The sequence below is a fragment of the Manis pentadactyla genome, chromosome 3 (genome assembly GCF_030020395.1).
Source record: "Manis pentadactyla isolate mManPen7 chromosome 3, mManPen7.hap1, whole genome shotgun sequence".
Taxonomy (NCBI): Eukaryota; Metazoa; Chordata; class Mammalia; order Pholidota; family Manidae; genus Manis; species Manis pentadactyla.
This window is the reverse complement of record NC_080021.1, coordinates 154679967-154706186: the sequence shown is the minus strand read 5'-3', so window position 1 is coordinate 154706186 and position 26220 is coordinate 154679967. Positions and strand designations below refer to the sequence as shown.

General features: G+C 37.2%; 1 protein-coding gene across 1 annotated transcript in view; it reads left to right on the top strand.

The window, feature by feature from the left end:
- PGM5 (phosphoglucomutase 5) overlaps positions 1 to 26220 on the top strand; it is a 185128-nt gene that overhangs the window by 98828 nt on the left and 60080 nt on the right. Inside the window, exon 7 of the mRNA XM_036928441.2 lies at positions 10158 to 10273. Coding sequence (XP_036784336.1) covers positions 10158 to 10273 — 116 coding nt within the window. The remainder of the gene's footprint in view (positions 1 to 10157; positions 10274 to 26220) is intronic.

Sequence of the window (26220 nt, the reverse complement as noted above, 5' to 3'; positions counted from 1 at the left end):
TACAGGCAACACATGTTTGCCTACCCTTCCTGTCTCCTCAGCTTTATTTTGTGCTGTAAAATCATTTCTCACAGAAGGACATCAACTTTTTCAAAAGTTTTTTTTCCCTTAACTGTGTCTCATTAAACCAAAAGCTTTTAAAACAAATTAATTAATGCTTGAGCCCAATTAGTGTGGCATGACCTTTCCTTGTACTTATTGATAAAATTAAATCCAATCTTGAGTAATGGGTGGAAATCCTGGAAGGAAAAGTACATTCTTGAATATGTGGTACCTTTTAGGTGGGGTGGCTGCATCTGTGTCCCGCAATGGATGTTTATTTTTTCAGAACCCATTTAGAGATAGTTGCCTGATGACTTGACCCTGGCTTTCAGGAAACAGCAATCTGGCTAATCACTTAAACCACAGGTCAGTTTACTGATGAGGTGAAATGTCAGGGCAATGACTTGTTCAGTCCATGGTATTCTGAAACCAGTGTGGGCTGCTGCCACTCAGTCCCAGGGGGAGCCCCAGGCAACCTGAAGGACTGTGTGTCTCTGCTCAGGCATCTCCACCTGAAATTTTGATTGCTTTGGCTTTGAAGTTTCTTTGTCTTCTGGTGTTGAAGAACCAAGAAGGCCCTAATGAGAGCTGAAAATTAAGAAACAAATTCCTAACTGGTGAATTTTCTGTGATGTTGGTAGATACTTTAGCAGGAGAAAGGGAGGAGGAAATACTCATATTCCATGAATACAAGCACCATCTCTTAATTAAAAATAAACGAAAGGAAAGTTTTGAGTCTCTCCATGGAAGTAGAAAGCACTGACTAAGAATCTTGGGAAATGCCTGCAGGTAGTGTGCATGGACTTGCCTTCTGCCTTCAGAGGCATAGGTATGGGACAGTGGAGATCATAGTCCTCTGTGGCTCTGATGGCATTGACAGGTTCTGGCTGGTTCTCTGAAACAGATTGTGTTGTTTTTTGTCACTTAGTCCCATAATTCTTCAGAGTTGCAAATATCTGAAACCTGTTATTAGAGAGAAGGAATGATATCCCACTAGGGTTTCAATTTTGCAAGGAGAACTAATAATTGGAAAATAGTGATCTAAGATAATATTGCAAAACAGAAGTACACAGTTAATTTCTCCTTTGTGGCTCCTTTGCATTCTATACATTGGAGACCTTGAATCATGGCTGTTGATTTGCCTCTGTATAAAAAAAAAAACCATAGCTTGACAATTTCCCTACTGATAGACAGCGTGGTTGCTTCTAATTTTGTTTTTTTCTTTCATACCAGTAGTGCTTTAATAGACACCTTTGAATCATGTTTCCTGTGCACATGTGTACCAGTTTCTCTAAGACAGATACCAAGGGTGCTCTTGTTAGGTCATAGAGCATGATCTGGAAATTCTCAAATTCCTCTATAAAGTGTACTAATTTACAATCCTGCTATCAATATTTGGGTCCATTTTCCTGAGATATTCCCACCAACATTTGGTGTTATCATCTTTTTTTCTTTTTCTTTTTTTTTTTTTACACGATGGCTGTGACATTATGTCTGGCTGTTGTTTTAATTTTCATTTCCCTGGTTTACTGTATATTTTCCTATTGCCGATTAATCTTCCTCCTCTGTGAATTGCTTGTCAGATGAGTTTTTCATACTGGTTTATAGGACTTCTTTATTTAACTTGGCCACTAATCCTTCAGTTTTATGCATTGCAAATATCTCAATCTATGGCTTACCTCCTTATTTTGTCTTTGACTAAGAAATTTTTACAAATTTTAATGTGATTACATTTCTCATTTTTTTCCTTCTATTTAGACCTGCCATGTGGAATATTCACATTTTTCTTTTCTTCTCCCCCACCCCCAAAGCCTTACTTTAGTTTATTTAACCCATGGGGATAGATTGCGAATACTCCTCTGTCAAATTTTAGTCTGAAAAGGTTTAAATCAACCACTGTAGGGTCAGAATTACTTTCATAGAACACTGGGGACAAACACTGAGGTCCCAGTGGCGTTGCTGAAACAGAATCCAATATGAAACACCAGAGTAAGGAACATATGTTTGGTTTGGGAAAAAACTGATAATGCCATGATATTTCAATGTTTACCTCTTCTCATGTTATTACCCTTAGAATGGTGATACAGCATTATACAAATACTAGTTTTCTCTGGGCTTTATTCTTCCCTTAGAATGAGTACCCACTTACAGTCACTGTATATTCATTTAATGTCCAATGTCCAGATGTCTCTTCTTTCCTGGTTTATGACATAGAATCAATAAGATTTCTTAATTACCATCCAGGAAAAGATGCTAATTGAATCCAGAAAAGAAAAGATTTTAAGAAAGAGAAGCTTTGTTTAGTGAGATGTGTTATCTCCTGGGCTAGAGCTGTCACATTAGTTCTTATTACTTTTTTTCTATATGAATAAATGAATTGACTCTAAATCTTCCAAGGGTATTATATAGGCTTTTCTTTTTAAACTTAAGTAAGTAATCTACATAACCAAAATTTCAAAACAAAACAAAAGCCAAGAAGATGATTCATTTTTTCCTATTTGGGGACCAGTCTCATGGGAATCTGAAGGACAGCTGACAATTGGCTCTATCTCTCACTTTAGCTGAACACTCAGGGCTTAAAATTCACCAGCCCTAGCCTTTCAACAATTTTTCTTCCTAGAAGATGATTAGAACCAGGAACAGTTTACATCAATGTGATCAAGCATCAAGGTTATGAAACAGACACTTGTTAATTCCCAGACATAGTGTTCAAGATTATTTACTAGTTTTAAAAGAGTGAACCTGTGATTGTTCAAATTTTACATATTTTTCCCTTAAATCTTTGGTTAACTTCCCAAAGCCAGTTTTTTTTCTTTAAGGTCAAAATCTTCAGAAATATTCCAGCTTTATGTTTACCAACAAAATTAAAAATCTGATTTGGAGAATTCTATTTTCTCCCATAACACTTACTTAAAATAAAAGTGCAGAAGCTTCTAGATAAAGCAGGAAACACCCTTGGGTTTGGGGTCCACTTTTAGTTGCTTTATAATTGGCCAAAATGTAGAAGATTAGAGGGAGCATGAGACTGACAGTTACCATTTGCTTTTTCTTGTAAGTATTCTTTAAATACTATGTCCATTTTGCTTTGGGTTAAGTACATTTTCCAATACCAAAAGCAGTGATAATGTAACTCTGTATGATGTTTTGTAGTTTGTAGAGCACTTTTTTTTCATTATGTGCTATCTCAGTTCCCCCTCAAAACCTCCCTGATAAGTCAGGGAAGGAAGGTGCTATTTAAGATATGAATCTTGAGATTTAGAGCAGGCTGTGATGCTACAGGTCTCAGGAGCAGGCAACTCTCTGCTGAAGTTTATGTATATGGTTGAAAAACTTTTGTGGACATATTACTGTGACAATCTCATGTATTATATTAATTTTACCTGACTGTGTGAGCTGCTCCATCCAAAAGATTAGCTTAAAAGTAGACTTTAAGATTGCTATTAGAAAATAAGGCCTAGTTGAACTTTGCCTAATTCATATTTATGAGTTGAGTAGGCTGCCTTAGAAATGCTTTTAAATTGCCAACTCACATAAGCATTTTACCTCAGGGCAGCTCTAGCCAGTACTGCCAGACATCAAAGAAGGGATCTGGGAGTAAACTCATCGTTGTAAAAATACTGAAGGACTAAGTGAGGGCAGTTTGTTAAATGTCTTCTAGACATTAACCAGCATATTCAGCATATTCTTAAACTCCATCTTCAGTAATTTGTTTCTTGGGGTTGTGGCTAATACAAATTTAGTCATAAATACTGCAGAGGGCTTTTTCTTTTAAATAATGTTTAACTGAAGTATATAATGTATATAAATAAAAAGCACACCTCATACATAGCTCAGTTACACACAGTGAACACACCCATGCAATTACCATCCAGACGGAGAAGTGGAGCAGCACTGAGGCTCCCTGCTCCCCAGGCCAATCACTCCTTACTTCCGCCTCCCCAGAGGTAACCACTGTCCCAACTTCTGCCACCAGTGATTAGCTCTGTTGGGTTTTTCCCTAGGTTTAATGAGATATAATTGACAAATAAAATTGTAATATATTTAAAATGTACAACATGATGTTTTGATATTCATATACATTGTGAAATGATTATCAGAATCAAGTTAATCAACACATTCATCCCCTCAAATAGTTACTGGATTTTTGTTTTTGTTGTTTTTGTAAGAATGCTACTCTCAGCAAATCTTAAGTATATAATACATATTATTAACTATAGTCACCATAATAGATCCTCGGAACTTACTCATAACTGGAAGTTTATTCCCTTTGATCAACATTTCCCCATTTCCCGTAATCCCTAGCCCCTAGCAACCACCAATCTACTATCTGTTCCTATGAGTTAGACTTTATTATTTTTTTTAGATTCCACGTATGAGTGATACCATGCAGTAATTTGTCTTTCTCTGCCTGGCTTATTTCACTTAGCAGAATGCTCTCCTGGTTCACCCATGCTGTCACAGATGGCAGAATTTCCTTCTATTTTATGGTTGAGCAATATTTATTGTGTGTGTGTATCACATCATCTTTACCCACTCATGTGTGTTTATATATCTTGGCTATTGTGAAAAAGATGTCCTGAATATGGTAGTGCAGATATCTCTTTGACATCCTGTTTTTGTTTCCTTTGGGTGTATACCCAGGAGTGGGATAGCTTGATCATATGGTAGTTCTTTTTTAAGTTATTGCAGAAATTACATACAGCTTTCCATAGTGAGTATACCAATATACATTCCCACCAACAGGTGACAAGTGATCCTTTTTCTTCACATTCTTGCCAGCTCTTATCTCTTGTCTTTCTGATAATAAGGCATTCTCACAGGTGTGAGGTTGATATCTCATTATGTTTTTTATTTGCATTTCCCTGATGATCAGTGATGTGGAGATCTCTTCATATATCATTTGACCATTTGTACATCTTCTTTGGAAAAATGTATTCAGGTCCTTTGCCAACTTTTAAAGTAGGATTTTTCATTTTCTTACTATTGAGTTTTAAGAGTTTCTTATATTCTGGATATTAGCCCCTTAATGGATATAGGTTTTGAAAATATTTTCTCCTATTCCGTATGTTGCCTTTTCATTTTGTTGGTTGTTTCCTTTGCTGTGCAGTGACTTTTTAGTTTATGTGGTCCTACTTGTTTATTATTGCTTTTGTTGCCTGTGCTTTTGGTGTCATAGCCAAGAAAATCATTGCCAAGACCAAAGTCAATGATCAGTTTTGTCTATTTTTGAACTATGTATAATCATATAGTATACATTCCTTTGTGTCTGACTTCTTTCATTCAATGTTAAGTTTGTGAGATTTACTCATATTGTTCTATATAGGGTAGTTTGTTCGTTTCTCTGTTCTATACTATTCCTTTGTATAAATACATCGCATAAATAAATACACCACAGTCAGTATTGATTTACATTCCTTTAGCAATACATGACAATTACAGATCTTCACTGGCACTTGCCAATACCATTCTTTACAGCTAGTCTTGTGGGTATGTGGTGAAATCTCATTGTGATTTCAATTTGCAGTTCCCCGATATCTAATGATGTTGAGCATCTCTTCATATGCTAATTGGTCACTTGAACATTCTCTTTAGTAAAACTGCACGGTCAAGACTTCTGCCCATGTTTTTAAGGTTATTTGCCTCTTTTCTATTGATTTATAGGAATTTTTAATGTAAACTGTATATAAGCCTTTTGTTGGGTGTATGTGATGAAGTATCTTCTCCTAGTATGTACAGTTGGGGGCTTGTTAAGAAGGGGCTAAGAGTTCAGTGTATAAAATAGAACTGTGAGCCCTGTTTCACTCTCAAGAGTAAACATTTGAAGATAAATCAAAGAACGAGGGACCTGGATCTTGTCTTTAAATCGATTCCAACTTTTTTGAAGTAGGATTCCAAGAGCAGCTGGGTGTGCCTCTGGCCCTTGATCTAATCAGTCGTTGTTTATTTAGATATTCTCTTACAAGCTGAAAGAGAGTCATTAATGACCATTAATATTCCAGTAGAGTATCATCACACAAAATGATGTAGTACTGTATAATTCGGTTAACAGATGGTTGAATACCTACAATGGGCATTCACTGTGCCAGTTGTGGGAGGTACAAAGTTAGTTATGCTAGCACCCCTACATGTAGTGAGCTTTTATGGCACTTTTAGGATGCTATTGTATTAATTATCTTGTTTGATCCCATGAGGGCAAGGTGACCACCACACTGGTCATAAAATAGAAATAATGTATCCTCCTGCTCTTCAAACTTTTGATTCTCAGTTATTTACTGCCCTAATTCTGTAAAATCCTTATTTCCAAGAAATGCCATTGTCTCGACCTGATAGCCCCACTAATTAATACCTGGGGAAATCTCTTTTCTGAAAATGATTAATATAATAAAAAATACAAAAATGACTTAGTTATAATTTTGGGGAACTATAAGGAAGAAAGACCATAAAATAGACTTTGCTCCTGCTATCCAGCAGCAGTCCTTAAATAACAGGTAGTCAGTCAACTGAAATCATACAGAAGTTATTGAGGGCAAGTCTGACAAGGTACTATTCTATTCTAGACATTGAAGAACTATAAAGGTACAAAAGATATGGTGTCTGCCCTGATAGAACTTCTAACAGAGTGATAGTGCCTGAGTGTGGAGGAAGTGTTAGGGAGGTAAAAACATATACAGTACCAATGTTAACATAAAGACCCATACCAAGTGAGAGGAAGCATAGTGGCAGGTAGGTAAGGGTTATGTTGGATCACTTGCAGTAATGAGGAAAGGACTGTATTCATTAAGGTAATGGAGATGCTGCTACTAAACTAATCCCAAAACATATAATGGTACAAACACAGTAAAACGTTATTTCTCAGTAATCAAAAGTTAAAAACAGGTGTTCCTGGTTGGTGGTTGATTCTGCTCTAAATGGTGATTAAGACATTCAGATCCTTCCATCTTGTGGGTCCAACATCTTCAATTCATAGCTTCCTGGATTGCTGGGCTTGTCCAAATTAAGCCAGCAGGAGGAGAAAGAACATAGAGGAGAGGAAATTTTAGTAGCCAGATTTTAAAAGGGTGTATCATTTCTACTTTAGTTCCATTGGCCAGAAACTCTACCCCATGGCCACAGCTAACTGTAAGGGAGTTTGGGAAGTGTAGTCCTGCTGAGAGACCAGGGCAGGAGAAAGGCTGTCTAGCTGGCTTTGCCACAGGCTTCATGATGGCAAGGCATCTAAGATAGGTCTCAAAGCAACATGAAGTACTTTGATGGAAATTGGAAAGGAGGATTAATCCAGGTAAAATGAAAAGCATGAAGAAGGACTCAGAAGTAAGCAACAGCAGCAAAAAATTCAGTAAGAGATGGTCTAGTTTTTCAGGAGCATTCTCGGTCATGGGAGAAACTTGAAAAGATATGTTGAGGCCCTTCTGAACCTGAAGCTGTAGTTTTAGAGGTCTTAAATTCTACACTGAGGTGCTTTTAGCCACCATATATTTTTGGCTCCCAGGGCTCATTCTCACTCACAGGAAAATTGTCACCCAGATTCATTTTCTTTCTTTTCTTTCATTCTTGCCTTTCCTAGAAAGTGAATTATGTTTGTCTCCAACACATGGTGGCAGCAGTCAGAGAGACGAGTATAGCCCCTCAGCATGAGCACTTCATTTTGAGCTGTGTGTACCAGACCCTCAGTATGAGCAACTTCATTTTGAGCTTTCAGAGACTCTGCAGGGGCCTCCTGCCAAAAACCAGTCTTGAGCATGGTATCTGATGAATGCTGTGTTTGGGATGAATCCCAAGTCCAGTGGAGGGAGGAGGGAGGGGAATTCCTTTTTGACTCTAGGACACAATCAACTCATGCTTAGGATCCCAGTATTTAATTACCCATATTGTTATCTTAGCTTGCATAGCTGCAACTGTGGCTCATAGCTATAAAAGTATCCGGTCCTTTAAATCCCGCCTCAGCCTTCGGCCTGATGACCTCCTGACAGTGATTAATTGGGATGGGTGGGAACTGGGGAAATCCTTTCCCCTCCCTTCACATCTGCCAACTTGGCTTTGAACCTACAAGAATGTTTTGGCCAGAAAATACCTCTACCTCTCTTTCACCCTCACCTATGCCCCATGTTGTACATTCTATTTGGTAGTCATATGCATTCATATTTACTGTATTAGTTTTGACCCAGGCTTTACTCTATGCTGCCCCTGGAAAGCTTTTGTTGTTAGCCCTCCTTCCTTGAGCTTCTGACTATGAAATTAATAGCTCTGAAAATTACCTCTGCTCTACAGTTTGGGGAGGATTTGTTTAATTGTTCATACCAGGATGTGAGCATGATTGTATATCTTTCTTAGACCACTGAAAAAGAGAACACAGAATCTTTGATGTAATACCCAAACAGCTAAAGGTACTTCTTTTCAAAGCAAACTTGAAAGAGACTTAGCCCATACTTTTTCAAGATCCTGAGCACATTAATTATATTTTGGGTTTTATGGAAAAGGAGGCATTCATTCTGTGGCAAGAGATTTTAGTTATTTTTTCCTTTAGCTGGCCACAAAACAAAGCAACTAAAATAAAGAAATGACTATGTTGTGTCCATTGTCCTGTGTGCATCTGTCTTCCTCTTCACCAAGACACTTCCCAGGTTCCTCAGCATGGTCTCCTTCTGCACTTCCTTTAAAGAACTAAACCTTGCTAGTGGCAGGCATGTGGTTTTCTTTTCTTTTTGTGAGAAAAATGAAATGATTCAGGCCAATGCCTGTGGTACCAGCTCACTCCCCAGTATGCTTTGAGATCTATATACTTGTTGATGCCCTAAAATTTTGAAGAAATAGCATGGCATAGTGAAATGGAATATGAGCAGAAATTAAGCAGACTTGGGTCCAAATTCTAGCTTTGCCTCTTCCCTCTGTAAGCAATCAAACAAACATGACCTCTGTGATACTCTGAGCCTGAATTTTGAAAGGGTTGATAGTGTTAGGTGTTTCTGAATTTTGTCTAGATGGATCAATACAATATATATTCTATTGTTATTTGTTTCCTTTACTTGATACTGTGTTTTTGAGATTAATTCAAGTTGTTGCATGTGGCAATAGTTTGCTCAGTGAAATTTATAGTATTGAATTATATACCACAAATCATTCATCCATTCTGCTTTGATGGACATTAGGGTTGTTTCAGTTATTACAGTTGTGGTTCTATGATCATTCTTATAAAATTTTGTGTACACACTCTGTTGAGTAATGTTACATATTGGGTTCCCTGCAAAGCAGGGAATGTATTCCTTTCTGCTCTCAAGATCAAAGTTGCCTTCAAGATCAATACCTATGGAGGAGTGAAGAAGGAGGGTTGGACAGAGAGGGAGAAGCTGGAATGCAATGCAGTCAAAAAAAGATCTCAGCCAACCTTTTGGGAGCTCTGGAGTGGAAATGTCCCTACAGGGTTGTGCCAGTGGGGAAAAGGAGGCTAGACCTTTATACATTCCTCATTTACCAGTCATTGGATCTGGATTGACCCAGGGAAGGGAGCTTGATTTTGAGTGAGACATCTCACATAGGCTGAGAGTGGGGGCTACATCTGTGAGCTTTCAGCCAACAGTCCTAGCAGATGGTAGCATGACATTCCACTCCTAAAAATCCTGAAATATGTGTGTGCATGTGTACATGCATGCTTGGGGTAAAGCTTCAGTTAGGGGAGGGTTTGTTGGGGGACCCATCATATATCAGTAGTAATTTCTAGAAATTGAATTGCTGGTTCATAGGACATGTATATATTTATCTTTAGTAGAGACTTTCAAACAAAACTCCAAATTATTTATACTCAAATACCATCTTAATTTAGATTTGGACATCCCCAAGTAGGACCTTACCACAAAGATAAAGGGACACTTATAGAAAGGAAACACAAATGTGAGAATATCTATATATTAATTTAATATTTCCTCTATTATGGGAAATCAAGATTGAGAACCATTGGAATGAATTCTCTATTTTATGGCTCAGCATCCTGGAAATCAACATTATTCAGGATGTTGAAATCTAGTCATGTAACTAATAGATCCTAAAGACATCCTTCTGTGCTGAGAAGAGAAAGGAAAGGAAATAAATGAATTAACTTTGCCTCAAATTTTATTTTTCAGAGTGGCCAAATCAATGAAAGTCCCTGTATATGAGACCCCAGCTGGATGGAGATTTTTCTCAAACCTGATGGACTCAGGACGGTGCTCTCTTTGTGGAGAAGAGAGCTTTGGCACAGGTAGGCTTTGTTGGGTTGATAGAATAGGGAATGGTGTCTGTAGCACTCTGATTCCAGTCTGGAGACCTGTGAGCCCACTGTGAATCACAAGCTGGAGGAAAAGCTAATTAGAAGCAGAAAAAAACCCACAAAAACCCAAGAAACTTGATGAGATATGTGCTATGATACACTCACCTCTTCTGCCCGCTTTTTAAATTTCTTCTATTATAATAATTAAAAAAATTTTAAAAGTAGAGAGAATATCATATTGAGTTCCCATGTGCTTATCACCTAGTTTCAACTATCATCAGCTCATGGTCAGTCTTGCTTTGTTCCTACCCTGATTATTGTGAAGCAATCCCTAGAATGAATCTTCAAATTATAAGGGCTATAGAGAAAAAATATGTGACCACAGTACCATTATCACACCTAAAGTGTTAAAAAATACTTTCTTTCAGTATTTTAAAGATGTCACTCCATTGTCTTCAAGCTTGCATAGTTTTGAAGAAGTCAGCTCTAATTTTTATCTCTGTTCCTTGGTATTGAAATTCCCCCCAACACCTGCCTTTAGCTTGTCTTCAGTATTTTCTTTTATCTTTCGTTTTCAACAATTTAATTATAAAGTGTCTGGGTTTTTTTTTTTAAACTCTGCTTGGAGTTCTCTGGGATTCTTGGATCTGTTGTTTGTTTTTCATTAATTTTAGAAAATTCTCAGCCATTATCTTTTCATGTATTTCTTCTTCCCTATCCTCTCTCTTCTCTTTCAGGAACTCCAATTATGCATATATTAGATGACTTGTGAGCATGTGTTGTCTCAGAGCTCTTATATGTACTGTTTGGTTTTGTTTACTCTTTTCCTTTTGTGTTTCCTTTAGATCATCTCTATTGGCATATCTTAAGTCATTAATTCCTTAGCTGTGTCCGTCTGCTCATGAGCCTTGGGAAGGGGTTCTTCATCTCTGATACTGTATTTTTTATTTCTTGCTGTTCTTGTTGGCTCTTTTTTATAATTTTCATTAATCTGATGAAATTTTTCATCTGTTTATATATATTGTTTATTTTTTCCATTAGCTCACTTAACATAATCATAATTATTTTAAACTCCCTGTCTGATAGTTCCATTATCTGGTTCGTCTCTAACTCTGTATATTTTGGTGAAGCAATGATTTACTCTTCCTTTCTTTCTTTCTTTCTTTCTTTTTTTTTTGAGATTAACTACAAGTTACATTTTCAACTTACTAGCAGTAAGCCAGGCATTTCCATTTATAGGGACAGGTACTAAATATTTTAAAGTCTCCCATTTAATTATTTACCTTAATGTTTTCACTAACATACATGTGGTTTTCAAACGAAAAATGAAATATGGTAACCTGTGGTTATAATTTGCACAAAACACAGAAAAAGGGTAGCTCATAAATAGTATTTGTGAGGAGTTCTTTTGAACATGAAGACCCATGTTAGAAGAATTTGTTCTTGGGAACACTGTCAATTGTTACTGGTGTCAAAAGCTGTTGGTAAATAAGGCCTAACTCCATTTTTATCACTATCAGAATAGAATTATGGTCACAAAATCAAATACTTCAAGGCCTTAAACATTTACATCTTCTGATATGTTCTCAAGCAGCCACTCTTCTTTCAGTTCAAATTCTGGGAAATTTGGAGAAAACTGCTTTTCCATTTCCCAAGTAGCTCTAAAAGTCACTTACTAGATCACATATTGAAGCAAACTGGCCTGCTCAAAATTACTCCTGGACTAGTATAGTGCCTTCACAGTTTTTTTTTTTTAATTGAAGAATAGTTCATGTACAATATTATATTTGTTTCAAGTATACAACACAGTGATTTGACAGTAGCATACATTGTTCAATGCTCACCCCAAGTAGTGTAGTTACTGTCAATATAAAATGTTACAGAACTATTGACTATATTCTCTATGCTCTACTTTCATCCCTGTGACTACTTTATATATGATTGAGATTTTGTGCTTATTTGTCCCCTTCACCTACTTCATCCACCCACTCCAGCTCCTCCTCTGGTCACTTACTTCTCAGTGTGTATAACTCTATTTCTGGTTTTGCTGGATTTGGATATTATTGTTTCTGTTACAGTCTGTAGTGTACCACAAGCCTCAACTTCCCCCAGACATGGAATATTTTTATGATGTGCCAAAAATGAGGATGGGATGCTGGAGATTTTTCATTGTTTCTGTTTCATCTGCAGCTTTTAGCAGTTACTGCATTTTTGTGATACAAAACAGGCTTCTATCACCAGGTATTTGATCCTTCCTCAGTGGCTGCAGACCTCTGCTTAGTATTGGTGTAGGATTCTGGGCCCAATAAGGTTTCCTACCCTTTCTCCAGGAGCAGAGGGTTTTTACTTCAATCCTTATTCAAGTAGCCATGGATCTTTGTCTGGGCCCTTGGGAGGAAAATGTTTGCAGCTCGTATATCCAGGAGCCTAAGGCTTTTATTTCCCATAGAAGAAAGGTTTGGGGAACTGGAACAGCTTCGTGCTTGTCTCTCAGTAGCAGCTGATCAGCTTCTGCATGCCAGCATCACTAAGTCTCCCTCTCTGTTTCCAGTCATTCTTGTGAGTACCCAGTGGAGGCCTGTGGGAAAGAACTTGGAAGTATTTCCCTTTATTTGGGACTCCAGACAATTTTAAACCAACATGATAGCCTATTCTCAGTCTTTGAGAATTTTTAAAACTCTGATGTGAATCCTTATTCACTATTATGGAAGCATCTTCTTTTTCCTGTGTTCTGCCACAGCTGAGATAGTTCTGTGTCCTGTTTTTCCTTGGAGGGGCTTGCCACTCTTTGGAATTTGTTTTATTGCTTGTGACATCAGATCTCTAATGAGTTCAAGAAAAGTTAAGATTTTGTAGGTTTCCTAGACTTTTCTTATTACTGGGATGGGAGTGACATTCTTCTGAATATTTCCATATCCTAAACAGAAGTGCAGAAGTGGAACTCCAATGTAATTAAAAAAAATTTCTCCTACTCTCATTGCCCCCCCACCCTTAATAGCTTTTTTTCAATTAGGATCCAAAAGATCTTACATTCTAATTGGTTGATATCTTCTTAAGTATCTTTTATCCTTAATTGCTCCCTTCCACATTTTTTCTTTCTAATTTATTCATTGAAAAAACAGGGTCATATGTCCTATAGTGCTTTTAACAGTTTTGATTTTAATGTTGATGTCCTCATTTTTATTTCTAATTTGTTTAGTGCTCATATAAAGAGAAGCTGTGATGGATATGCCTTTCCTCTGGTTTACAACCACCTTAGCACATTTTATATTAATTTTCTTTTCTAAAAATGACATTCTATTGGGATTATTTTAGGTATACAGTCATATAACCTATGACTTAAAGATTTCTTTGTGCTTTCTGTTCTAGTACTCTTTATTTCATATTCTTATTGCATTAGCTATAGTCTTCAAAATAATATTAAATAATAATTGTGGTGGTTCATGATTTTTAATGGGAATGGATTCAATATTTTACCATTTATTTTGATGATTGCTTTTTAATATTGAGAACAAGCTGGTGATAGGATCAGAGTTCAGGCATTCTCCTTTGCAGGTCATTTTACTTAGTCTTATTACAAATGGCTGCTGGATTTATGAGGTGCCCTTTCAGAATCTAGTGATATAAAAATGTTTGTTCTCCATTATTATGATAATGTAGTGAAATATGTTTCATTTGCTAATAGAAAACTGTCCTTGAATTCCCAAGAATAAATCCTAGTTGGTCATGCTAAAATAGATTGCAGTAAAAACACTTCAGCTGTTCATAATGACAGCATTTCAAGGCTATATTATGGTTCTCAAAGGAATTATCTCATGAGGACTTTTCTTCTCTTAACCAAAATCAGTTAGACCCTAGCCGCATTACCATTGGTGGTCTAGAAGGATGGAATGCATCTTTGCTTCCATGGAAAAAGAGAAACCACATCAAGCTCTCTCAATCACTACTGCTTGAACCCAGAATATATGGATGGCAGCTCTGCTTCAGACAGTCAAACCTATGATACCTTTTCTTTGTTGAGGCCCTAACAAATAGATTAGTTTCCTTCCTCTTTGGCATTTTTGTTTGTGTAAACCAGTGATTGTGACTCCAAAACTCAGGGATTATATACTGTCTATGTTAATAATTTTGCCTGTGGGTAGTTAAAATAACAAATCTAGAAACTGGAATGGAAGCTGGTAAGTCCAGGTTATCCCTTCCTCTCTATCTTTATAAGCACTTATTGAGTGCATGCAGTATACCATATATTTATAGTCTTTAAAATGAAAAGATAAAATGAAGAGATAAAATATTACATGTTTATACCATATTACATACTTACTAATAATTTTTTTTCAAGTTAATAAACATTTATTCAGTACTTACATAGGACAAGGCACTGTACTGAATTACCATTCAGTGGAATACAAAATGAGTAATACCATATCCTTAAGACTCAAGATCTTTAGGTATGTAATTAGAAAGATGCACAGGTGAGTGTTTGAACTTTAAAGTTCCACAACAGAGGAATAGAAAAAATACTATAGGAGATAGAAAAAGGAGAAAATGCTTTGGGACTGGAGGTTCAAAGAAGACTTCATGGAAGAGATGGAAATTGGGCTAGTTCTTAAAGAATGGGAAATATTTATGTACATAGAGATGAAAGGACAGGGCCTTGTCAGATGGAGGGAGCAATGTGAAGAAAGGAAGAGAGGTGAGAGAGCAGGGGACATGCGTTATAAGTAGTTATTGAATTTTTCTTAAACAGTTTTCCAAATATGACTCAAGACTTATTTGGAGTTATGAGATTTCTATGTCATGAACAGCTTTTAAAAAAAATTAATAGACTAAACTATCAGAAAGCATTACATTGAGTGAAGGTAAATGTTATTTTGAGAAACATGTATTTGTAAATATGCACACAGGTATCTATGTGTATATGTGTATACTAAGTCAGTCTCATTATAAAATGTCTCTAGTGGATAATGGTCAAAAACGTCTGATAAAGACTGATCTATAGAAAGAGTCAGCAAACTTTCTGTGAAGGGTCAGATAGTAAATATTTTAGGCTTTGCAGTCTAAGAGGCTATGTATGGTCTCTTTCACAGTTATGCAACCCTGCCACTGTAGCACAAAAGCAGCCATAAACAAAGGAGTATAGCTGTGTTCCTATAAAAATCTACTTACAAAAATAGGCCTAAGTCCAAATTTGGCCCATGGGTTGAAGTTTGCTGACTTCTAGAATATAATGTAGAGGAGTGAGTGTCGAGAAACAGTACTGGAAATACGAGTGAGGAGGGACCCCTTTTAAAGCCCTTTGACTGCCCAGCTTAGATGGTGACTTAACTCAACTGGAAATAGTAAACCATGGTCTGCACAGGAGGGAAGTGTGCTTACAGACACTTTTCAGCAAACTTTGCTTTCAGCCAGTAATGCTGATTGCAACACGTAGGTTGGGCTAGAAGGAAATTTTAATATATCTCTCTGTTATATTTGTCTATCATATTCCTTTCAAGGAACATAAGAAATTTTTCAACATACAGAGCCCTAAAGGTATTGCCTCCTCCATATCCTTTGGGTTCAGGTGACATTAGCCAGATATGACAGACAAAACCCCAGACCAAGAAGTAGTTACAGGACTTACCCAGGTCCTCAGAGCTTGGAGAAGGCCTCCACCTGAATTAAATTAGGGTTGAACTGAAAGACAGGTCTCCTGCCCTGTGGTGTATACTGCTTTCCACTCTGCTGATCAGTCTTTCTGATGAAAGCAAGGACTAATTCCATCTCCCAAGCATCCAGCAGTAAATGACTATTGAAGGCCTGAGGAACTGGACCACTTAGTCTTGGAAAAAGAAAGAGGCTTCATCCTGCTCTTGTACTGGGCTTTATTAATGCCAGTTCTTGGAGAGATACTGAGCTGGTTATATCAAAATTGCCTGGAAAGCTTGCTAAAAACACAGATATTCTGTCCAATCCTTATTTGGAATCCCTGGGAGGGTAGAGCCTGAGAATCTGCATTTTAAATAGTATCCTTGTGTGATTCTCATGTATAGTCAGGAGTAGTAACATTTTCCAGTGATAACCAGTATTTTTATTTTTTATTTATGGTCATGCTAAAACAGATTGCAGTAAAAACACTTCAGCTGTTCATAATGACAGCATTTCAAGGCTATATTATGGTTCCCAAAGGAATTATCTTTGGGATAATTTCCCAAAGAAATAGTAGAAAGAGTGTGTGTGAAATGCCACATCAGGTCTGGTCCAGGTGGTCTCAGGGCCTGGGAATGTGAGGCTGACAGTTATAAGATCCTCACCATGTGGTCTCTCTGACTCTCAGTTCCAACCTATAAATGTCAGCTGATTATAGGAGCTCCCTATCTACTTTGGGATATGGTTTTTCAGAGTGAAATGAACTAATTAAAAGAGGAGAAAATAGAGCGATAGAGAGGTTTTAGACCTGAGACAGGGGAGATGCTTCTAAAATGTATCCAAGGTTTCTCGAGCGGAGGCCCTTTTTAATGTCTCTGGGTCATGGAGTTGTGTAGCAACTAGGAATGCGTAGTTGATTGCCAAGAAACCTTGAAAATATGGATCTGCCTCAGGTTCAAGAATGCCAAACCTTTTTTCCAAGATGAGTAGGCTATATCCTGAATGGAAATTTCCCTTGCTGACTTCTTGAGCTCCCAGAACTTTCCAGGGTAACAAGCTGGTGAAAGGATCAGAGTTCAGGCTTTCTCCTATGGAAAGGTCCAGGTCCTGGACAATAGGAAACCCTGTATTTATTGCTGTGTTAAAGAACTAAGGTCATGCAAGAAGCCAAATCATCTTTTGTGCTAGGACCAGGTATTCACCCACTTCTGGGAAGGGCCTTGGAAACTGCTTTATAGAGAGAAAGAAGGTTTTATAAATCTTTAGATTTAAGTAGACAAAAACTGTTCATTTAAATGGCATTCTGGCTACTTTTCTAAAGTTCTAAATTTAAAGGAAACTGGACTTGTTCCCATACATGAAAAGAGATGTACTAAAATAGTAAACCTAAGAGCTAAAAAACCAAAAACTTTGAGGTTTTTTGGCATACAGTGTCCATGACTGTTTTCTAAGAAATGACGATGTGTTCTATGAAGTCATACCATTTAGGGAGTGTATGAATTGTCACAGCCCAGAGTTTATCCCATAATACCGAAGAATTGCTCTATTTCTAAAAGCCTGGAAGTGCTCCAAGGTTGACCATCATCTTGAGTATTAATACTGCTTGTATATTTTTGAATGTCTATGTCAATGGCCATATGTATTTGTCAAATAAAATCAGGCAATACAATAATGTTTATTGTTTCAAGAAACTGCTCTCTGTTGAGTTTTCATAATAATAATAGTTATATTTTTATTTTTTTATTAAAGTATCATTGATAATTGATATACAATCTTATGAAGGTTTCATATGAGCAACATTGTGGTTACTACACTCACCATATTATCGAGCCCCCCCCCCCATATTATTGAGCCCCCTTCCCCCATTGCACTGTCCATCAGTGTAGTAAGATGCCATAGAGTCACTACTTGTCTTCTCTATGCTCTCTTCCTGGTGACACACCTACATTATGTGTGCAAATCATAATGCCCCTTAATCCCCTTCTCCCACCCTCCCCAACCCTTCCGTTTGGTAACCGCTAGTCCCTTCTTGGAGTCTGTGTGTCTTCTGCTGTTTTGTCCTTCAGTTTTGCTTTGTTGTTATACTCCACAAATGTATGAAATCATTTGATACTTCTCTTTCTCCACCTGCCTTATTTCACTGAGCATAATAACCTCTGGCTCCATCCATGTTGTTGCAAATGGTAGGATTTGTTTTTTTCTTATGGCTGAATAATATTCCATTGTGTATATGTACCACATTTTCTTCATTCATTCATCTGATGAACACTTAGGTTGCTTCCATATCATGGCTATTGTAAACAGTGCTGTGATAAGCATAGGGGCACATAATGTCTTTTTGAATCTGGGATCTTGTTTTCTTTGGGTAAATTCCTAGGAGTGGAATTCCTGGGTCATATGGTGTTTCTATTTTTAGTTTTTTTGGCAAACCTCCATATTTGCTTTCCACAGTGGTTGAACTGATTTACATTCCCACCAACAGTGTAGGAGGGTTGCCCTTTCTCTGCATCCTCACCAGCATTTGTTGTTCCTTGTCTTTTTGGATGTTAGTCATCCTAACTGGTGTGGGGTGATATCTCATTGTGGTTTTAATTTGCATTTCCCTGATAATTAGCGATGTAGAGCCTCTTTACATGTGCCTGTTGGTGACTTGCATTTCTTCTTTGGTAATACTTATCTTTTTAAATGAGCATTTAGTGTGTGCCAGGGCATTGCTAAGCCTTTTTTATATATCCATCTCTTTCTGAAAATTTGGAATTACACCCAGGCTTCCTGGCACTACTTATTTGTCATTGTCACATCAACTTTTTCCACTGTATACTCTAAAGTACAGGCTGGTGCTCTTGAAGTTGCTATTTTTACACCTGCCCCATCTCCAGCACAAAAGTAAGAAGTCCAGAGTATGTGCATATTCCATGTCACAGGATATCTCAAGTATCTTCCTAGTCTTTTTTAGATAAGCTGAATCCCTCTGCTTGCCATGCAGAAATTGCAAATGTCCTGAGGACAGGGGCCATGTCTATCTTGTTCAGTTCTATTTCTATGATATATAGCAGGCCTTGAGTAAGTGCTTATAGGATGGATGGAGGTATAGAAGAATGGATGGAACGAAGGAATGTAGAAAAGAAAGGCAAGATGGAAGGAAAGCTGAAAATATGGATAGAAGGTGGATACATAGAAGGAAGGAAGAAACAATTTCCATTTTGGCATTTCTTCTTAGCATTATTGGTTTTATTTTTATCATTCTTGAAATAGGCATATTTCTAGAGATCTGGGTTTTACTAGTCCCAGGATTTGGGAAGATTCATTAAAAAAAGCCACACAAATATAGACCAGTTGAAAGGAGGTGAGGAGAGATGTTATGAATTACAGTAAAATCAGAATTATATGAAATTTAAAAATAAAGTTTTGATATTTTCAATCATGTACTTATCTGCACAAAGTAATAGCTAACAAAGTTTCTAGGAAGACTCCTTCCTAAAACCTGTGTTAGTGAACAGATTTAAAATTTTAAACACTGTTAAGTAGTTGTCATTTATTTTATTAATTTATTCCATGTGTGTGGGGTTGCTGACAATTACCTATTCATGCAGTATGCTATGTTCCAGCTTTAGTGATTTTTATTTATGCTAAATTCTTACAGGCTTGAGAACAGACATTCTGTGCTCTGTTGTCTCATGGTTTATATTATTGATTTATTCTCCAGTTATTTGTGAATGGACATTTTATTTCCCCTAATAGTTATACAGTTTATAACACTTTTAGGGCCATTCATCTTCCTTCATTTGTAGTTCAGATATAACTATGTACATCCTAATTCAGGATTGAGTGCAAAACAGTGCTGTTGAACAAATATTGAATAGGTTTCGCTATCTCTTATTTATTTATTATTATTTTTTATTAAGTTATCATTGATGTACACTTTATGAAGTTTTCACAAGAAAAACAATGTGGTTATTACATTCTCCCTTATTATCAAGTCCCTCCCCATACCCCACTGCAGTCACTGTCCATCAATGTAGTAAGGTGTCACAGAGTCCCTACTTGTCTTCTCAGTGCTACACTGTCTTCTCCTTGACCTCACACACACCATGTGCAGTAATCATGATACCCCACAATCCCCTTCTTCCTCTCTCCCCACCCACCCTCCCCCACCCTCCCCTTTGGTAACTGCTAGTCCCTTCTTGGAGTATGTAAGTCTGCTGCAATTTTGTTCCTTCAGTTTTTTTTCTTGGTATCTTTAATATACAATCACATGAGTAACATTGTAGTTACCAGATTCCCCTCATTATGAAGTCCCCGGCATATACCCCATTATAGTCACTGTCCATCAGTGTAGTAAGATGCTATAGAGTCACTACTTGTCTTCTCTGTGCTATACTGTCTTCCCTGTGCCCTCCCACCCCATTATGTGTGCTAATCGTAATGATCCTTATTCCCCTTCTCCCTCCCTTCCCACCCCACCCCCCTCAGTCCCTTTCCCTTTGGCAACTGTTAGTCCATTCTTGGGTTTTCTCGAGTCTGCTGCTGTTTTGTTCCTTCAGTTTTGCTCCATTGTTATACTCCACAAATGAGGGAAATCATTTGGTATTTGTCTGTCCCTGCCTGACTTATTTCACGGAGCAGAATACTCTCTAGCTCCATTCATGTCTTTGCAAATGGTAGGATTCGTTTCTTTCTTATGGCTGAATAGTAGTCCATTGTGTATATGTACCATATCTTCTTTATCCATTCACCTACTGATAGACACTTAGGTTGCTTCCATATCTTGGCTATTGTAAATAGTGCTGCCATTTCCACCCCTAAACATAGGGGTACATATGTCTTTTTGAATCTGAGAAGTTGGTTTCTTTGGGTAAATTCCTAGGAGTGGAATTCCCAAGTCAAATGGTATTTCTATTTTTAGTTTTTTGAGGAACCTCCATATTGCTTTCTACAATGGTTGAATTAGTTTACACTCCCACCAGCAATGTAGGAGGGTTCCCCTTTCTCTGCATTCTCGCCAGCATTTGTTGTTTCTAGTCTTTTGGATGTTGGCCATCCTAACTGGTGTGAGGTGATATCTCACTGTGGCTTTAATTTACATTTCCCTGATAATCAGCGATGTGGAGCATCTTTTCGTATGCCTGGGTGGCCATCTGAATTTCTTCTTTGGAGAAGTGTCTGTTATATCTTCCACCCATTTTTTAATAGGGTTATTTGCTTTTTGGGTGTTGAGGTGTGTGGGTTCTTTATATATTTTGGATGTTAACCCCTTGTCAGGTATGTCATTTACAGATATATTTTCCCATACTGTAGGATGTCTTTTTGTTCTGCTGATGGTGTCCTTTGCTGTACCGAAGCTTTTTAGCTTGATGCAGTCCCACTTGTTCATTTTTTATTTTGTTTTCTTGCTCAAGGAGATGCATTCAGGAAAAAGTTGTTCATGTTTATATTCAAGAGATTTTTGCCTAAGTTTACTTCTAAGAGTTTTATGGTGTCATGATTTACATTCAGGTATTTGATCCATTTTGAATTTACTTTTGTGTATGGTGTTAGACAATAATCCAGTTTCATTTTCTTGCATACAGTTGTCCAGTTTTGTCAAGATCAGTTGTTGAAGAGGCTGTTTTTTCCCCATTGTATATCCATGGCTCCTTTATCATATATTAATTGACAATATATGCTTGGGTTTATATCTGGGCTCTCTAGTCTGTTCCATTGGTCGATGGGACTGTTCTTTTGCCAGTACCAAATTGTCTTGATTACTGTGGCTTTGTACTAGAGTTTGAAGTCAGGGAGTATAATCCCCCCCAATTTATTCTTCCTTCTCAGGATTGCTTTGGCTATTCGGGATCTTTTGTAGTTCCATATGAATTTTAGAACTATTTGCTCTAGTTCATTGAAGAATGCTATTGGTATTTTGATAGGGATTGCATTGAATCTGTAGATTGCTTTAGGCAGGATGGCCATTTTGACAATATTAATTCTTCCTATCCATGAGCACAGGATGTTTCCATTTATTGATATCTTCTTTAATTTCTCTCATGAGTGTCTTATAGTTTTCAGAGAATAGGTCTTTCACTTCCTTGGTTAGGTTTATTCCTAGGTATTTTATTCTTTTTGATGCAATTGTGAATGGAATCATTTTCCTGATTTCTCTTTCTGCTAGTTCATCGTTAGTGTATAGGAATGCAAAAGATTTCTGAGTATTGATTTTGTATCCTGCAACTTTGCTGAATTCAGATATTAGATCTAGTAGTTTTGAAGTGGATTCTTTAGGGATTTTTATGTACAATATCATGTCATCTGTAAACAGGGACTCACTATCTTTTATTTATGCAATTATCTTAATGTATATTTTTAAAAAGGTAAAATAAAGGAAAACTTTAGTCCATTTCCTATCTAGATACTCATTAACTCTACATTTGGCTGTTTTTATATCTGTCCAATCTCTAGGACAGAGAAAGAAGCACATACTACCTGTGGATTACATATTATTACTGTTCTACCACATTTCTTTCTCTTACTTGAGACCAGTTTGTATAAATATGGCTGGGTAGCAGATGTGATGCGAGGAGTCTGTGATGACTGTATTACCTGTGCTGAGAGAGCAATTCCTCTGGTAGGCTAGTTGAAACAGTCTGTGTGCACACTTGTGATTATATCTAGGTGGGGCCAGGGCACAGAAGTGCTGTGATTGACATCCCCAAGAGCTTCCTTGTAAAGACTGAAAACTGAAACTCCTTTCTGGACCCACTATAAACTATCAACCCATGTACTGGGAAAAAGAGCCCTACCTGGAGTGAGAGGAATGTTTCTGTTGCATAAAAATCCTCTTCTTGGGTCTTCATGGTTCCAGTTCCATTAACTCTTCAATTCATCCTCCATAGTCAATGCAATCCCTGTCAAAACATCAATGGCAGTTTTCAATGAATTAGAGAAAATGATACCAAAATTCATATGGAACCACAAAAGACCATGAAGAGCAAAAGCAACCTCGAGAAAGAACAGCAAAGCTGGGGTATTAAACTCCCTTACTTCAATAGTACAAAGCTACAGTAGTCAAAACAGTATGGTATTGCCACAAGAACAGACCCATAGATCAGTGGAACAGAATAGAGAACCCAGAAATAAACCAATGGTTATATAGTCAATTAATAAATGGTAAAGGAGCCATGAAGACACAATGGGGAGAAGACCACCTCTTCAATAACTGGTGTTGGGGAAACTGGACAGCTACATGCAGAAGAATGAAGCCAGATTACTGTCTAACTCCATACACAAAAGTAAACTCAAAATAGATTAAAGAACTAAATATAAGACATGAAACCATAAAACTCTTGGGAGAAAACATAGGCAAAAATCTCTTGAACATAAGTATGAGCAATTTTTCTCTGGATATGTCTCCCTGGACAAGGGAAACAAAAGTCAAAATGAACAAGTGGGACTAATTAAACTAAAAAGCTTTCTGTACAGCAAAGGACACCATCAACAACAACAAAAAGGCAAACTGCAGTATGGTAGAATATATTTGTAAATGGTTTATCTGACAAGGGGTTAACATCCAAAATTTATAAAGAACTCATACTACTCAACACCAAAAAAACACCAAATAACTGGATTAAAAACTGGGCAGAGGACCTGAGCAGACATTTTTCCAAGGAAGAAATACAGATGGCCAACAGGCACATGAAAAGATGCTCCACATTGCTAATCATAAGGGAAATGCAAATCAAAACCACCATGAGATATCACCTCACACCCATCAGAATGGTCACTATCCAAAAGACAAGAAATAACAGGTGTTGGTGAGAATGTGGAGAAAAGGGAACCCTCCTATGCTGTTGGTGAGGATGTAAATTGGGGCAGCCATTATGGAAAGCAGTATGGAGGTTCCTCAAAAAAACTAAAAATAGAAATCCATATGATGTAGACTGTGGAAAGCAGTATGGAAGTTCTTCAAAAAACTAAAAATAAAAATACCATATGAAGCAGTAACTAACTGTACTTCTAGAAATTAACCCAAGGAAAACAAAATCTCTGCAAAAGGATACATGCACACCTATATTTATTGTCACATTATTTACAAAAGCCAACATATGGAAGCAGCCAAAAAGTCCACCAACAGACAAATGGATAAAGAAAGTGGGACATACACACAATGGAATATTTTTCAGACATAAAAAAGAAAAAACCCTGCCATTTTCAGGATTTACTATATGATTTTACTTATTTGTGGAATATAAAAACAAAATAAAGTGAAGAAAACAGCAGTAGACTCATAGACACGGAGAAGGGACTTCTGCTTACCATGAGGTGTGGAAGTGCAGCATGGAGAATATAGCCAATGTTCTGTAACATCCTTCTATATTGACAGATAGTAACTGCACTAGTTGGGGTGAGGATTTAATAATGTGTGTAACTGTTGAATCACTGTGTTGTACTTGAAACCAATATAATGTTGTATATCAACTTCAATTAAAAAAGACACTATAAAAAATAAACATAAAGCAACAAAAAATCAAGAGGAAGTATCTATAATTTCTGTTATTTCTGGCTCCAGGAAATATGTATGCTATGGTAAGTGCTGAACACGCACATATCCTAAAAACCATCAAGAATCAGTTTGAGTGAGGGTCCTTTCTTATCAGATGACCAACCATCCTGGTTTGCTCAGGACTGGGAGGTTTCCTAAGATATGGGACATTTATAGCTAAAATTGAGAAAGTCCTAGGCAAATTGGGATGAGCTGATTATCCTAAAGTTGGCAAAACTGTTCACAAGTTTTCTGGACAAAAAAGGGTATGGGGAAACCATGATCTGAAGCTGACTTCAGTGACAGCCATCCGCCTGAGCAAGGCCGGGGCATCCATTGAATTAGAGACCTGTGGTCACTTTCCCTTAACACCAAATTTGAACAAAAAGACGGAGAGGCCTGATTCATTGCCCTAAGCAATCTGCCCCCAGTATAGGACTATTTTGAGTATTCTTCTAAAGCAGAGGCTCTTAGCCCTGGCTGCCTGTGAGAATAAGGAACTTAAAAAACACAAATACCGATGCCTGGGTCCCATTGCCAAATTTTTGATTTAATTGGTTGAGAGCAGGGCCTGAGCATTGTTATTTCTTATTAGTTCTGTTGGTGACTCTAATGTGCAGCCTGGGTAGAGAATTGCTAAGCTGTATTCCAGCTTGCAGTCAGCAACAGGTGCAAGATGATTTATATTTCCCTAATTGATGTTTTTAGACTTTCCTGGTCTGAGATGATTTGATCTGTTAGAAATGAGTGTGATGTTTTATTGAGTTGATTTGCCCATGCTGGGATTTCCATTTGAAGAAAATTCCTTTGAAATGATTGAGTATTCTATTTTCCCCTTTTCTTTTGTGAGGTCACTATACTTAGTGGTGTACTGCCTAGCTCAAAGTAATATGGTTTTAAAGCTTGAGGGAATTCAAAGTCTAATTTGAGTCTGATATTTCTGATGATAAAAAAAAGACCCTTTTTTTGTACTAATTTTTACTGGAGCTGTGGCAGGGAAGAGCTGAGCACCTTCTTTCTGGTATCTGGGCTGGGGATGGCTGCTTCTCTGGATGCTCAGAGTAAGTCTGAGTGGACTTTGGGTTGGATTGGACTGGATGGAGGAAGGCAAGATGAGTGGTACTTACAAGTTTGGGGAATATGAGTAAAAGTTCTTGCAGTGTCTTCAACTAGGTGGCAAGCTCTGGATGCACCACCAGCCTACAAAATCCAGAGGAAGCAAACTTCAAAAACTATACCAGTATTGTTTATCTCCATCATTACCATTTTAGAGATAACCTTTGTTAATGGTTTGGTTTATATACTATTGTTTACCTGTGCACACATATATACATATCTATGTTTTTTTTTTCTACAGAAATATACTGAATATTCTTTTTCTTTCTGACTAAATGTTAAGAAAGAGAATAGCTGGTTCCAAAGCTGGTTGCTATTTTAAGACTATTGATCATTATTACCAAATTATTCTGTTAAACTGTACACATTTATACTGGTACTTTGCTGTCTGGGTGTTCCCCTTCCTCCATCCAACCTTTGCAAATTTGAAAGCCCCTAAATAATGCCATTTTATGGACTTTGGCCACAGTGAGATTGAACAATCATTCAAATGTTTTTGACTATTAATACTTTTCTCTTGAAAATTGTTCATTTGTGTCCTTCCACACAGTTTTCTCTTGGGGTTCCTCATTTTCTTATTGACCTATAAAACATTTTTAATATAAAATCTATTATCCCTGTCATATATAATGTTAATATTTCTATCCTCCATTTTTACTTGGCTTATAGTGGGGTT